The following is a 14,895-nucleotide window of genomic DNA, read 5'->3' as shown; positions in this document are numbered from 1 at the left end:
GGGGAGTCTTGCAATTGCTTTATGGAGCATGCCTTTATAGCCCGCTCCCTTTGGTTACTCCTATTTACCCTTTCCACTTTGTTTCGCCTATTATAATCTAGACGACAAAAGCGGGGTCTCTCTAGATTAATGAATTGCTCACTATGTTGAGCTAGTAGCTTAACACCCAAGCTTTTTGCCTTGACTAGCCCATAGTAGTTTGGTCCACTACAACATCAGGCACCGTGTGCCTTTGTGCTACAATGGAAGCGAGCACAATGTAGGCTAGCCAGATGAGGCTCAGATTTGAAATGAGCCGAATGCTTCTAATAAGCTACCTACACTTCACAAGCTCATGATGATGGCATTTCTCTTCCGTGATCAATTTTTCTATAGAGACCTATGATCTATTTTAGCTAGGTGGCCATCTACTAATTGTATGTAAACTCCTTTCACTTGGAAAGACCTTACTAGCAACGCAATTACTAGACCAATAGTCCTCTCTATCGTGTGACCACTAGAAGTGAAAACTAGAGAGTGGAGACAGAGTGCGACCACTAGAAGTGAAAACTAGAGAGGAAGGGTAGTGTTTCTTTATAGCTCTCGGTTTTGTATGCTTCTTAGTTGGAAGCTTTGTGCAATGAAAACTTGGTGGAATCATTGTATGGCAGGAATATAGATGAAAATAAACTAAGCTTTGGAAGACTGAGTTGGCTAATTGAGGGACTTGACTCTTTGGGCCTTGGAGAGATAGAAATGCCTTGAACCCCTACCTTAGAGAGGCATATTTATTTACAATTCCATTAAATGTTTTATCTTGGACTAATAAAGGTAATGGATGAAGAAAGATGGCAAGATGGAAAGTCTTTAGAATTTTCTAACTTTCCCCTAGATCCTTTTCTTTAGTCATTTAGAGTACCAAGGAAGGAAAATTTTTTATCTGAAGCCCGGCTACCACAAGCATTGGAGGTAAGTATAATCACCAAAAGAAGATAAGGTGTTTCCATTTGAATTCTTTCTAAATGCCCTCCATATTGGAATCTCGTATTAGGTACTTGTATGCAAGGTCTACTTTCATTACTTCCCTTGGACTTGGCATTGATTTTTGGAGTATGAGAATCCCAAGATATGATTAATGCTAATCTTGACTTGATCTCAAGCTTGTGGGATTTCATCAGCCCATTGGGATTCATCTACTGTTGGGCTTCCCTTCAGAACTTCATGGATATGATTGGTAAGTGAAACATGGAATTGTCTTGGACATGAACTGGGTCAAGATAGATTTTACCCTTGTGTTCTATACGTAGGTTTCTATGCATCATTTTTCAAGGCTCTTGTTTGCAGGTCTAAGATGATTTAGTAGTGTGGTTGGATAAGAATTGAAAATAAAGGACAACAGGGCCTATGATTATTCCATATATTCCCTTGAGAATTACTTTAACATTATATAAACATTGCTTTAACTCTTTAAATGCCAACCTCTGATCTTTTTCGAATACTAGAATGCCAAGATTTGATATTGCTAGTCTAGACAGAGTGGCATGGATAACAACTGTGTGCCGGCATTGAAGCCTGCAGTCCCATAGTGCATTGTATTCTTGTTTTAACATGCTATGCTTGTGGATGGATGTAGGTGAGTTGGCACACCTGTCCATTGGATTTGCAAGTAGAATCTTGGGCATGATATCACAGAAGAAGATGTTGGCAACCTGGAGGAATACACTTGAGAGAGAGATATAGTGCTCTCGACCCTATTATGCACACTTACACAATTATATGTATTTACAATTTAAGAACTTGGAAGTGAACTGCCTTGCGACTTGCTTAATTGGAGAATTGTCTTATGGCTTTCACCATGGGAATAATTGACAAAACGTTATTTTCTTGGATTCACAATTTGAAATTCAGCTAGAGTAATTAAATGGATTTCTCTTTTCTTGAGGATTATCTCTAGACTCTACTGCACCCTTTAGTAATAAAGTAAATGTGAACATAGTCTTGATAAAACAATGGCCCGCCATGGTTCTTTTAAAGCGTTGACTAAGAGCATGGATTAGTGGAGATTTAGATTCATTGAAATAATATAGGTAACACACACCGACGCAAGTTCACTTGGATTTCAAAGATCCTAACTTGGTGGATTTGCATCATCTCCTGCAGGTCCATTCTTGGTTTGAGGACCTCGCCAGACTCGGCTACGAGGATCCATTACCGCCCCCCTCATTGGCGTACCAGGTTTTCAAGATGATGTTCGATGGAAGGATCCATGAAGGTATAGCTAGCATGGATAGAATTTTGGGACCATTTGAAGTCCTTTTGATCATTACCTCGACCAATTGGTCGTGGGATCATCACTTAATACACTCTATGGATGTCCTTGATGGACTAGTTGATGGGACTCGGTCATGATTATGATAGCTTTGCGGCCCTTTGCCGACTAGTGGGAGAGGGCCAATACCTCTAATTACCTTGCATACATTGAGTCTTATTCGTTGCCATATGGGATAGGACCCTTCAAAATCCATGACCCTACTTTCAGGGCACTTCCAAGACCCATTCATATTCATCACATTACTAGTGGGGTGTGGATTTCATTAACAAATTACCCTTATTCTATATAATTGATTTGATTTTATTGAGGGCAGTAGTCCAACCCAATCCACTATGATGGGAGGACTCCTATCCTCACTTGGATTGTGTGTTGGACCTGTGGGAATGCGGTTGGTGGGAAACACACACACACACACTCCTTCCCTTGGGGACCCTTATGATCCTAGGGTATACAAGGACCACGAAGTTCATCTAATGGGCTACTAGTAGTCACATGGCTATACATAGGCCACGCACACACACGCATCCATCCTCATGGAGACCATGGTAAACCTATGGATACACCTATAACTGGTAGACTCTCATTCCGGTAACCTTGTGGCCACAACATGTCACACACACACGTACACATTGCCCTTTGAGAGCCATGATGATATTTGGATTTTCCCCATGGCCATATGGGTTGTTATTATAATTCTGATAATTTAGGAGTTAGTCAATTGTGCTACTTAGAGCTGCTAATTATTGATACCATTTGGGGCAAATCCTCTCCATGTGCTAACAGAAGATAAGAGTGACAATCCCATGTTCGGAACAATGTGGGACCCTTAAATATAATGCTCCCCATTACCACTTGTAGCCCTTGTGACTAAGGCACCACAATGTGTTGAGAACTAAGGTTTAAGATGTGAAGACGGGTGCTGATTATACATGTTATGGTAATAATAGAAAAGGACAGATAATGGCTTGCCATTTTTGAAGGACCACCACTTTTGGAGGGCATGTGCATCGGGTGGTAATGTAATAATGTGGTGGGATGATGGAAAATCAATGGAGAATGTGAAGTAGTTATGCATGAACCATGGAGATAATTCCCTCCATCATCCCATTGCCTCACCCCTCCATCCTCCAACCTCTAAGCCCTTCAGCTCTCTTGATCCAGAAACTCTCCTCTTCCATGCTCGAAGCTCTGGCGTTTGAGGAGTTGATCACCACAATTAGAACCCTCCTTGAAAAACAGTCAGAACTGGCACGAGTACCCTCAAAGCTTGATGGTGGAAAAGCTCCTCACTACGATCCCACCCAAGTAAGAGCTCCCTCCTTACTTTGGGAGACACACAGTTGTGACATTGCATGTTTAAGTCAACCCATGATTTGTTATAGTATAGACCTCCTCTTTCGCATCAAGGTGTAGACCTTGATACCACGAAGGCAGCAAATGACTCGATACGGCTGCCTCTGTCTTTGTTACACACATAATAGAGGCCAAATCGAAACACTTTAGATGGTCAAGCCAAAAAGGCTTGTGACTTGGAGCTACAACATTATCCTTTGAGCTTTTTGAGATTCCCATGCTAGGAGTCGACAATGCGACAGCGCAATCCAATTTTTAGTGTTATGCTTGGCTATCTCAGAGGTTCACACTCCTCCGTGCATACGAAATGCCTTGGAGATGGATATTATTTATGCAATACAAAGCTCTACTGATCGTTTGTAAGTGGCCAACGCTAGTGGAATCCATGCCAAAATCGCTACCAGCTCCCTGTATATGAATTCTAGAGGGTTTCATGCCCAACCATTACGTTTCATCTGCACGAGAAAACGTTATGATGCCCTCTATATATTTTTTATCCACTGAACATTAGTTAGCCTTTGATAAGCTCTCTAGCAGTTTGCAAGCTCGCCTTTTGTTTTTTGTATTGAAAGTTTACAAAGGCTCCGACGTTGTCTATGTTTCATAGGAATGCACATATGATACGGCGAAAGCACCTGATGCTACGCCAAATGGCTAGTCCCACCTCCTGTCTCCGACCTTTCTATCCCCTTACGTTCCGCGTTGGCTATCTTGGTGCTTAGCAATAGTGGTTTTATCTCATATTTGTCTCATCACTACACAAAAATGCCTCTTCAAGCTCTCTGAGCCCTCTAAGGCACTGCATATAGTCGGGAGCTCCCTAGACAGTTATTCGTAGAGCCAACAGTGGCAACTCCCCAAGAGCCGAAACTGCTTGGCCTTGGCTCATTGCCTTCATTCCAGCCTGATCCTATAGGGGTGATGGACAGTGTGGGGACTCTTGCAATTGCTTTATGGAGCATCCCACTCCCTTCAGTTACTCCTATTTACCCTTTCCACTTTGTTTCGTCTATTATAAGCTGGACGACAGAAGCAGGGGTCTCTATAGATTAATGAATTGCTCACTGCGTTGACTAGCCTGTAGTAGTTTGGTCCACTACAATGTTAGGAACCGCGTGCCTTTGTGCTACAGTGGAAGCAAGCACAATGTATGCTAGCTAGATGAGGCTCAGATTTGAAATTAGTTGAATGCTTCTAATAAGCTACCTGCACTTCACAAGCTCATGATGATGGCATTTCTCTTCCGTGATCAATTTTTCTATACAGACCTATGATCTATTTTAGCTAGGTGGCCATCTGCTAATTGTATGTAAATTGTAAACTCCTTTCCCTTGGAAAGACCCTACTAGCAACATAGTTACTAGACCAATATTCCTCTGTATCGTGCAACCACTAGAAGTGAAAACTAGACAACTATCCTGCATGACTACATGAGTTTGGATTGTTAATAAATCCTTTAAGTGATTTTATAGAATAGCTTTATTTGATTGATTTTAATCCAAATACCCCTTCTATACCTTCATGGCTTGACCGTTCCCACTGCCACCATTGGCTTGATCTTTATGGAAAAGCTCTTGTAACTTCCCTTCAATCCTCTGTATACATATCGTTAGCCACAGATCTTATCGAACTTTTTCCTTGCACTTCCTCCTTGCTTTTGAGACCCAATTCTACGTTGCCCTATTGTCTTGTTATGATGTGCACTTCTTTTTCTGAGGTACATTTCACCTTAATAGACATAATAGCAATTTGCTTAGCTACTCTCTCTTCATTTACTATAAGCTTATGATTATGATTACTCTCTCTTCATTTACTATAAGCTTATGATTATGATTAGTTACTCTCTCTTCATTTACTATAAGTTTATGATTATGATTAGTTACTCTCTCTTCATTTACTATACTCTCCTCATTTGCTTAGCTACTCTCGCTTCATTTACTATAAGCTTATGATTATGGTTATGATTGTGATTGTGGGAATACAATAGCATCCTTACCAATCATATTTCATTAATAAAATTTGTCTCACCCACTTATTAGAAGATTAACCTATTGGATGCATGTGGTAATGTACTTTGAGATGCACTTTAATAGACCTAAGTTGGCAATAAATTTTAGATTAATAACTTGCTCTTCCCCAAACCAACATCCAAATGACTAAGCTAAAAGACATTTGTTATATCCATGAGGGAGAAGAGACATTTAATTTGAATGAGACATTTGTTGTATTCATGATGGAGAAGAGACATTTAATTTAAATGAGACATTTGTTGTATTCATGAGGGAGAAAAGACATTTAATTTGAGACTCAATATATTGGGGAGCCCACCTTCCCTCTCCCTTTCATTCTCCCATCACACACATAATGTTTACCTCTCCTCTCCCCCTACCTTCACTTTAGTTGATGATGCTTTTCAACTCATTGTTTTCACCCTTTGCTGATGCTACCTAGCTAATTAATAAGGCACTTTGAAAATTTGTAGTCATATGGTAGAGATACTCTACCTCTTATTTTTATTATTCACTTTTAAAAGGAATGAGGATATTAAGCCTTGTGGGGCTCCTTCATATGGGGGGTCCTTTTTGGTTGTCAAAGACAAATATCATCTTGGTAGGCCTAAGGGTAGCTTGAGTGGTAAAGATGGAGTGAGTGCTAAAGTACCCATAAAGACAGTATACACACTTCGACTATGCAGCTATGAAGGATGATCTTGACATTGTGCATTGTAGAACAACCCACCAATGAGACATTGATGTGATATTAGGAATCATCTGCCTCTTTTTTTGTATGCCCATATACAAATATCTGATAAATTGTACAAGTTGTAGGCAAACCCACCCATGGAAGATAAGCATTTGCTTTAATGTGAGGAAGAATACAAAGTTATCAAAATAGTTGTGCTATTAACTAATGGCCAACCAAAGTCATGGAAGTTGTTGTTCATAGGCAACTACTTCTGCTCCATATTTGCTCCATACTCTCTCTATTTCACTCTCCTCTCAAAATTCATTAATTAGTTTGCCTTACCCTCTTGCACGGAAGGCATATTTTAGATTAAAGCCTTAATTCGTAGGCCTTCTCAGGCCGCTCTATTTCAGAATAAAGCCTTCGTAGGCCTTCTATTCGCAGGCTGCTGCCCTCGCCTTGCTCACCCTCTCTACCCTCTTCCTCTTGGGGTAGGCCTGACAAGGCTTCTTCTCTACCCTTGCCCCCCTCTTGCTCCTGCCTTGCTGCTCTGGGGGGATGCTCTTTATAGCTATCAAGGGCGGCGCTTGGAATCTTCTAGAGAAGACAGGCTCACGAGAGATGCAGGAAGGCTCTGAACACTTCAATTTTGCACTCGCGCCACTTTAATCGATTGTGCCACCCTCCCATTCATTGGGATTTTATTTGTGGGAACGTTAGGGGCCGCTATTGTCCACCCACCCTAAGGGGTTATATGAAGGGGATGCATACTTATTAGATAAAGTGAAAGAGGCTCTTCTATGGAAACAAGGGGTTGTATGAGATAAAGTGAAAGAGGCTCTCCTATGGAAACAAGGGGTTATATGAGAAAAGAGAAGGGGATCCATACTTATTAGATAAAGTGAAAGAGGCTCTTCAATAGAAACATAGTTTCTAAAAATCATGCATTGTGACTAGATTTTGGCATATTACCTAAGGTGTCCAAGGCGTTATCTTGATTAACTCAAGGTCAATACAAATTCTATATAATTGATATTTTTGTATGAAACTAGCACAAAAACTGTCATTATTTGCTCACTACGTACAAATAGTATATTGAACAAAAAAATGTGCCTCAAAGGAGGCAACTGTACTGAAGATGGGGTTGGAGATCATGACGAAAATGATTAGGCAACCAAACGTTCATATTTCCTTTTATTTTCACGTAAATTTAAGAGCACTTGCAAAGCTTCCAAATGGATGCCTTTTTCGATGATCACCATGATGATCTTTCTTCGAGTAGTGTGCACTTCCATTAGCATGTATCTTTTGAATAGCCTCTTATACACTTTTAGGTTCGCGTTTTGATGAAGCAACTTATGAGCCACTTCTATGCAATCTTTACAAACATGTGGACATGATTTGCTTGTGATTTTTAATATGTATATAAAATTTTTCATTATCAAAAAAACGTATGGACACCTCACCCTTGCATGAACACAATGCAAAGCACTACACAGAGAATCAAAGCCATGCTTGTACAACCGAGAAACGCCCTTAGGAGCACTATTTCATTTCATAGGTAATTGGAACTCCATTAACCATGTGGTATCATGGAATAGTGACACATCTGTGTTAAAATCAATACTCTCTCTCTCTCTCTCTCTCTCTCTCTCTGAATGGACCTTTATGCGCAAAGTGTGAATATTATTTGTGTTGAAGTTTGTTTTTGAAAAGTTATGACTAATCATGTTGTGTTATTTTGGTCTTACATTTGTGTAGGGAAAAGCTTGATGGTCAAACTAAAAATTAGACCATGAATTTTAATGAGCTATTGACTGATTTTAAGAAAACCAAACATCTTCAAGGGTGAGGTGAGACGTCCGCTTGTTTTAATTATTGTATATCACCTAAAAGGTATGTGTGGGATGTATTCTGAAACCCTTTTTTTAAGGGTTTATGATAGGGAAAATGGTTTGATACGATAAACTTTTTGAAAGGTATACGCTACTAGCTATAAGAATGTGATGCAGAGAGGGGCAAGTTTTTCAAGGTGGGCCATGACTTGTGAAAGCTAGTAGTGACTCGTGAGAGTGTGGACTATTGGTATTGGCACACTTCCCAGTAATTTATGCTACATGCAACACAAAATGGTTCCCCTCTTAATGCACTTTGGGGTCTATGAGTCACGATGTTTGAACGTAAGCCATGGGAGAGTTAAGCCACACATCAAATTCTTCCTTTCATGAGAGAATGAGGTGGACCGATACCGCTAGAGACTACTACTCAAATTTTGCCAACCTAAAGACCACATCCCGTCTGTCGCTAGGGAGTCTTGCTTGCCCAAATATGTGTGCTCTTGTAAACAAACCAATGAGAGGTCGTTGGAGAGACTTGCTTCCAAGCTTTGTTTTTGCCCCGCTTCCTAGCTTTGTTTGTGGCAATGAGAGCTCGTTGGAGGGACCTGCTTCCTAGCTCTGTTCTTATCATCATGTGTGATGGGGTGGTGCTAGGCATGTCCATCCAGCCCTAAGAGAACCTAGGTTGGATATGAAGAGATGTAAAAAGTGATGAGGGCCGTTATGGTCGGGTTAAAAATGGGTGGGTGATTGGGGCCAAACACAAGTGCATGCGTGCAAAGAATAATGGCATTCTCTCTCTCTCTCTCTCTCCCCCCACACACACACACACACAATTGCATTTTCACACACATACACTCTTTCTCTCTCTACTCTCTCTCTCTCTCTCACACACACACACACACACATAGAACAATCCCAAAATGCCATTGTGGAGTGGTATGTGTGTGTGTGTGTGTGTGGTGTGGGCTCCACACAAAAAAAAAAGTGTGGGGTGTTGGAGTGTGTGTGTGTGACGTGTGTCCCGATTCTTTGAGCCTGCCTTTTAAAAAGAGAGAGGGAGTGGGCACTATCATTTTATGTCTGCACGCTCTTCTTCTTCTTCTTCTTCACCCGAGGCTCTCCTTCTTCTTCTTCCTCTTCTTCTTTTTCTTCTTCTTCTTGTGGTTGTGCTCTGTCTGTAGATCTTGCTTTCTGATCTGTGCCCACATTGTCTGCCTCCTTTGTTACGGTCACAGAATCCTCTCCCCAAGCATGTTTTCCAAGCTCAGAGACGCCCACTTCGTCCCTTCCACATTGACCCGCCCCGTGCTTGATCTCTGCCACTGTGCTTCCTCCAAGGGCGAAAGTAGCTCCCACCCCCCTTCAGCAGTACGAACCGCCGACTCCGGTAACTGCCTCCCCGACGACTTGCTCACCCCTTCGCAGGAGGAGGCTCTGTGCAAATTTCGGGAATGTTTGGAGGAGAAGGGGCTCCCCTGCAAAGGCAGTTCCGATGCAGACCTCTTGCGATTCTTGCGAGCTCGCTCGTTCGACGTCCCGAAAGCGAAAGCCATGTATGAGGCCATGTTGGAGTGGCGAAAGGAAATAGGAGCTGATACTATCAAGGAGGTCCTCAACACATTCTCTTTACTCGTGAATTTCACAACTATTCGAATAGAATTAGTGTTACTCAGATGTTATTTCTCGCTGACGTACCGCTTGGATCCAAAACGGTTTTTTCCTCTCACGTAGGTTTTCGATATGTGCGCACATTTACTCCAAATTTAGGATTCTTTCGAACCGTGTTCATGGGCATTGCTTGTGGGTTCCGCAGACTTTTCAATTTCCAGAGAGAAAAGCCATCAAAGAGTTGTACCCGCACTTCCATCACAAAACAGACAAATTTGGACGTCCCGTCTACATTGAAAGGCTAGGGCAGCTGCAACTCGAAGAGATCTTGAAAGTCACGACTATGGACCGCATGCTCTTATATCACATCAAGGAATGGGAGATCTTGATCGACTGGAAATTTCCTGCTTGTTCAAAAAAGGCGGGTCAAACGATTTCACAATCTCTGACAATTCTGGATCTAAAGGGCGTGGTAATGTTAGAGACTTCTCAATGTTCTCACGTGATTTTGTCTGGGTCAAGATCCGTTGTCATTTTAACTCGTCTTAAAACAGTATATACGATCGCATATATAGTTACCTTGTTTTGTGCTTGGCTCGGTTTGGAAAGTGTGGGAATTGAATGGGCATACTCCATGTTACACAGATTCACAGCAGACCAATTTCTAATGTTTTATATCGTGTGGCTTGGTTTGGGGCTCGCTTTCACACAGCACAGCGATTATTTTTCCGTTTAAATCATGCGGCACTTACGGTCTCTAATGTAGTAACATCTTCTTCCTTGGTGTTTTCAAATTTGTGGCTAGTTGCTGTTCAGAGGATGGGTTTAGGCATGCTCCTTGATTCGTCAAGGTATATGCTTTTGACCATTTGGGGACATGCAAGTTTCACCGTGTGACGTTTTCGTCCCTAAATTGCAGCCTTAATGATATTACTTTTATTTCTTTCTATATCAATTATCTTTTCTAAGGTTTCTTGCCTAAGCCTTCTCCTTTAGTGCTAGCCTACCACGATTGAGTTTGAACTACAATTGAACGAGGCAGTTAGTAACAGAATTTACCGTGGGGAGGATGTGGGGGACCCCACCCTTTACGGGACTTGCATGATTGTATCTAAGAGAGGTTTTCTTCCAATAGAGGAAAACTGCTCTTACCCTTGGGTTGGACTGCTTGGGCTGAAGTCTTCTCTGTGTATTAGAATTGTCTGCAGCTCAAAGTGTGTTAGAAGTTTAGGGCTTCTTGGATGGCAGTGGGTGCAATAGCAAGGTGACTGATAATACAGATTTGGGAGGGCAGTTCACGGGATGAAGGCTCCAGCAAAGTATTGGAGCTGGCAATTTGGATAAAGAGGCGCAGACTGGGGGCTGGGTGAAACACCTTTTCAGAGTCACATGTGGGGCGCTGAACAAAAGGTGCACTGCACTTCTAGCGATTCCTGTTGCAGGTCCTTCTGCACAAGAATGGAAGTGGACTGCTTGGGATGGGGTTATGCTAGCACGAAAGGCACACTTGTGGCAACTGCTGTGAATGGACTGCACTGCTTGTGGAGGGCAGGGTTTGGGCGGGGAAAGCTCGGTGCATGTGGAGGAGTGGAAGCATTCATGGGAGTACGCTGCAGGCTGGATGAAGGGTATTTGTGGGGCAGGGGGAGCTCGGTGCATGCAGGGGGATGGAAGCATTCACGCGAGTAGGCTGGGGGAAGCTTGGTGCACGGGAGTAAGGTGTAGGTAGGCTGTAGGCTGGATGAAGGGTTGTTCAACTCCCCTTTTCCAAATCCCAATTTTGTCTCATTATAATGAACAGTGGATAAAAGTCCATCTGCAGGGGGATTATGTAAGTCTGTTAATCATTGGGGCCCTTTTGTTGGACTGTGTTTTGCCCTTTGGAGTCTATTTTAAATGTGGTTTGCCAATCCCCCCTTTTGTTGGAGTCTGTTTTGCCCTTCGGAGGTACAGCCCTTTCATTTGAAGTGATGTGGTCTTGTTGTACATTTTAATGTTCTAATTGGTGGTGTCTTCATCGCTCAAAGGTGCCGTGTTTTTTAAGTACATGTCTTTCAAGAGTGTAAATTGGAAAGATCAATTGTTGGGGTTTGTGGGTTCTTTGAATTTGTTGTGTCCTCAAGTTGTTGAGGGTGGCTTCTTTCTTGTAAAGGTAACACATGATATTGCTTAGTGACGATTTCTCCAGGGTCTAGCTCCGGGCATGATTGAAATAGAAGCTTCCTAAAAAACATTGACAAGTCCACTCATGCTCCATGCCCAAGATGGTGGTCTTAGGAAGAAGAAACGTGAGTCTAAGGAGAAATCTCCAAGTCATGTATATGGTTAATCCTTTTGCTCTGGTCATTTGTGAGGATACAGGTTAGTAAGCAGTACACACAAGTTATGTTCAATTCAACTTGGTTTCATCATTTGGTTAACCTTGGGTTAGCTTTGACTCCATATGTGGTGAGTGGACAATCCTCCAAAGCTTTTTGTTACCTTTCTTGTGCTTTAGGTCTCGGAAACTTGGTGTGATTTAGTTCTAGCATTGAGAGAAAAAATTTGTGTGCTTTGGTTACCTTAAATTCTAATACATTGCTCTTAATGAGCAACTATGGCCCTTATACGACCTAGGGCACCTTGTTTAGCCTGGACAATAGGAAAACATCATATGGGGGCTCCCCTTTACTTCGGAGAACTAGGCAAAGACTAGCTTGACCTCTTTGACCATGTTCATCAGAGTCGACTGAGATTGTCCATGTTTAACCAAGCTTATTTTGAAGATTGAGTTGATTTAACCTGTTTTAGCCAGGTTGACTTACTTTAACCAAAGTCAAGGATATGTTTTTCTTAATTCTTGAAATTTATTATATTTAGTAGAAAGTCATCACTTTTGATTAGAGTCAAGTATGTTTTTCTTGAATCCACTCCGCAGAAAGTCATCACTGATTTATCTGACAGTCAAATAGCTTGCTTAATAAAGAATGCCCCTCTTTCTCTCCCAACATTCCCTCTTGTAGCTTTTTCAGCATTTGAAGGCCCTGCTTGCAGGTCCATTATGTCCTATTGCATTTCTCGAATCAACATCTATAACTCTATTTTGATTTCTCTTGTGCAAGTTCTATCCATGTCTTGTTTACTGTGTAGGCAAACCGGCGTGACATGGTTGTTGCTCCATTCATGTGTTTGGTTGCCCTCTTCTGTTCCACTTGCATGTGGCTATGGGACAATAGCCTGCCTTGTTATATTTGAGAACACATTTAGAATAGCCTGCCTCATTATTGTTTATTAATCTCATTTACCAGGCAATCTGCCCGTCCATGATCCATGGGTGCTGCCCATGGTGTGCAAACCTGTCTAAAGTCACTTACAAATTCCCTTCCCTTCGTTTTTTTGCTTGTCCTATAAAAATATTAAGTTGCAAGATTGGATATATTCTAGGCATCTGAAGGTATATGCCTTGTTATATTTGAGAACACATCTAGAATCCATCGGGAGCCTGGCGGTGTGTTGAGTTTTTTCTTTTCTTTTTCTTGGGGGGTGTGGGGGGGGGGGGGGTGAGTACTAATGATAGAAAAAGATCATTCACTTCCAATCAAAGCACGTTTAAATTGGTATGCTAGTATATTAAATTTGAGGGTTGAGTAATTTAAGTGCATTGGATTTACTTCTGGGAATGTTTTGGCAACTCACAGTGAGGAAAAGTTGCATGAGAGAGAGTACTCATCATTGAGGGTTTTTTTGGGTTCTAACCGTGGATGAAAATCAACTACTTAGTGTCTTCAAATGGACAGACGTATCTATTAGATTTAAGGGTGCATTAATTGTGTGCAATGGATTTCTTTTGTTTTTCTTTTCTTTTCTTTTTTTAGGGCGGGGGGGCGGGGGGGGGGGGGGGCGGGGCAGGGGGGCTTTGAAGTAGAAGAAAACTACCCACCCAGACAAAGCACGCTTAACCTGAGCTAGATGGCATTAAATTCAGTGCAGTGGATTTTGTCATTATTTCTGTAATTAACACTTTGTGTCTTTTCGTGTGTCAATCTTCATCTGAGTTCAGCTACATAACAGGAGAGGCAGGGAGAGATTAGGTTGTGTGGAGTGCATGGCTGACTTCTGTGCATGTCTTTTTATCCAGACTATGAAGATGATGAACAGGCAAGTTCGCTCGTTTATTCAGAAGGTCACCAAAATAGATCAAGACTATTATCCAGAGTACCTAGGGAAAATGTTCATTGTGAATGCCCCAACTGCATTTAAGGCAATTTGGTCTATGATAAAGCCTTGGCTTGATAAGCGAACTCAAAGGAAAATTGAGGTTCATGGATCAAATTTTACCTCCAAACTATTAGAACTGGTAGAAGCTGAAAACTTGCCTGACTTTCTTGGAGGCTGCTGCCAATGTTTGGAGGGATGTGAGAATTCTGATGCAGGTCCATGGAAGGATGTGCCATTCCTGCAGTATTATGACACGCCCCCTAAGACAGAAGGTTAAACCAAGATGATCCAGCATCATGAGGGCACTGTTGAACGGCTTTTGTATTATTAAATGCATTCTGCAAAGCAGATCCACATTCATTAGAGAGGCAATCTTGCCGTATCACATTGAGCTGAAGGGTCTGTGCAGGTTTCAAATTCACATCGCAGGATCATCTTACTTCCATTCAAAGAAACGAGATTGAATCGGTGTAAATCGACATTGGTGTCATATTATTTTTTGGTTCTGACTTCTCTTGAAACATCTTGCGGTTTAAAGTATTCCATTTTTCTATGAGTGATTCATGCTTAATAATTTCAATGCAAATCTGAAGTCTTTATGATGTTATGTTGCCCTTACTAGCAATTTTTTTTCGTACTGAACTTTTGCTTACAGAATAAACACTTTGTGATCATCCTGATTTAGTGGCAGTTTCTCTGTCGTCTGTTGTAAGTTGTGTTGATGGAGTCATAGCTCCGCTTCACTTTTTCATAGGACTTCATCAAAGGGACCTGCTTCCTGTCAAATCTTTCAGTTATAGAAGACGGAGCTAGAGGAAATTTCTTATCTTGCTTTTGTTATAGGGAATGCTGTTATTTACTGCTTGCTTCTCAAATCTTTCAGTTGGAGAAGAGGAGGCT

The 14,895-nt window shown here is 41.6% G+C and overlaps 1 protein-coding gene across 2 annotated transcripts; it reads left to right on the top strand.

Annotated features, from left to right (window-relative positions):
* Nucleotides 1–9,256: 9,256 nt before the first annotated feature.
* LOC147881548 (sec14 cytosolic factor-like) lies at nucleotides 9,257–14,519 on the top strand. Of its 2 annotated transcripts, none has more exons than XM_087369825.1 (3): nucleotides 9,257–9,798; nucleotides 10,004–10,270; nucleotides 13,916–14,519. In XM_087369825.1, the coding sequence occupies exons 1-3, from the start codon at nucleotides 9,442–9,444 to the stop codon at nucleotides 14,270–14,272; spliced, it is 981 nt and encodes a 326-aa protein (XP_087225951.1). In that variant the 5' UTR covers nucleotides 9,257–9,441; the 3' UTR covers nucleotides 14,273–14,519. The 2 variants fall into 2 exon arrangements, with proteins under 2 accessions (XP_087225951.1, XP_087225952.1); XM_087369826.1 differs by lacking the exon at nucleotides 13,916–14,519 and adding an exon at nucleotides 11,987–12,122.
* The last annotated feature ends 376 nt before the right edge of the window (nucleotides 14,520–14,895 follow it).

The sequence above is a fragment of the Dipteris shenzhenensis genome, chromosome 31 (assembly GCF_047967505.1).
Source record: "Dipteris shenzhenensis isolate YYH24624 ecotype China chromosome 31, Dip_SZ_1.0, whole genome shotgun sequence".
NCBI classification, from domain to species: domain Eukaryota; kingdom Viridiplantae; phylum Streptophyta; class Polypodiopsida; order Gleicheniales; family Dipteridaceae; genus Dipteris; species Dipteris shenzhenensis.
This window is presented reverse-complemented; position numbering and strand designations above follow the sequence as displayed.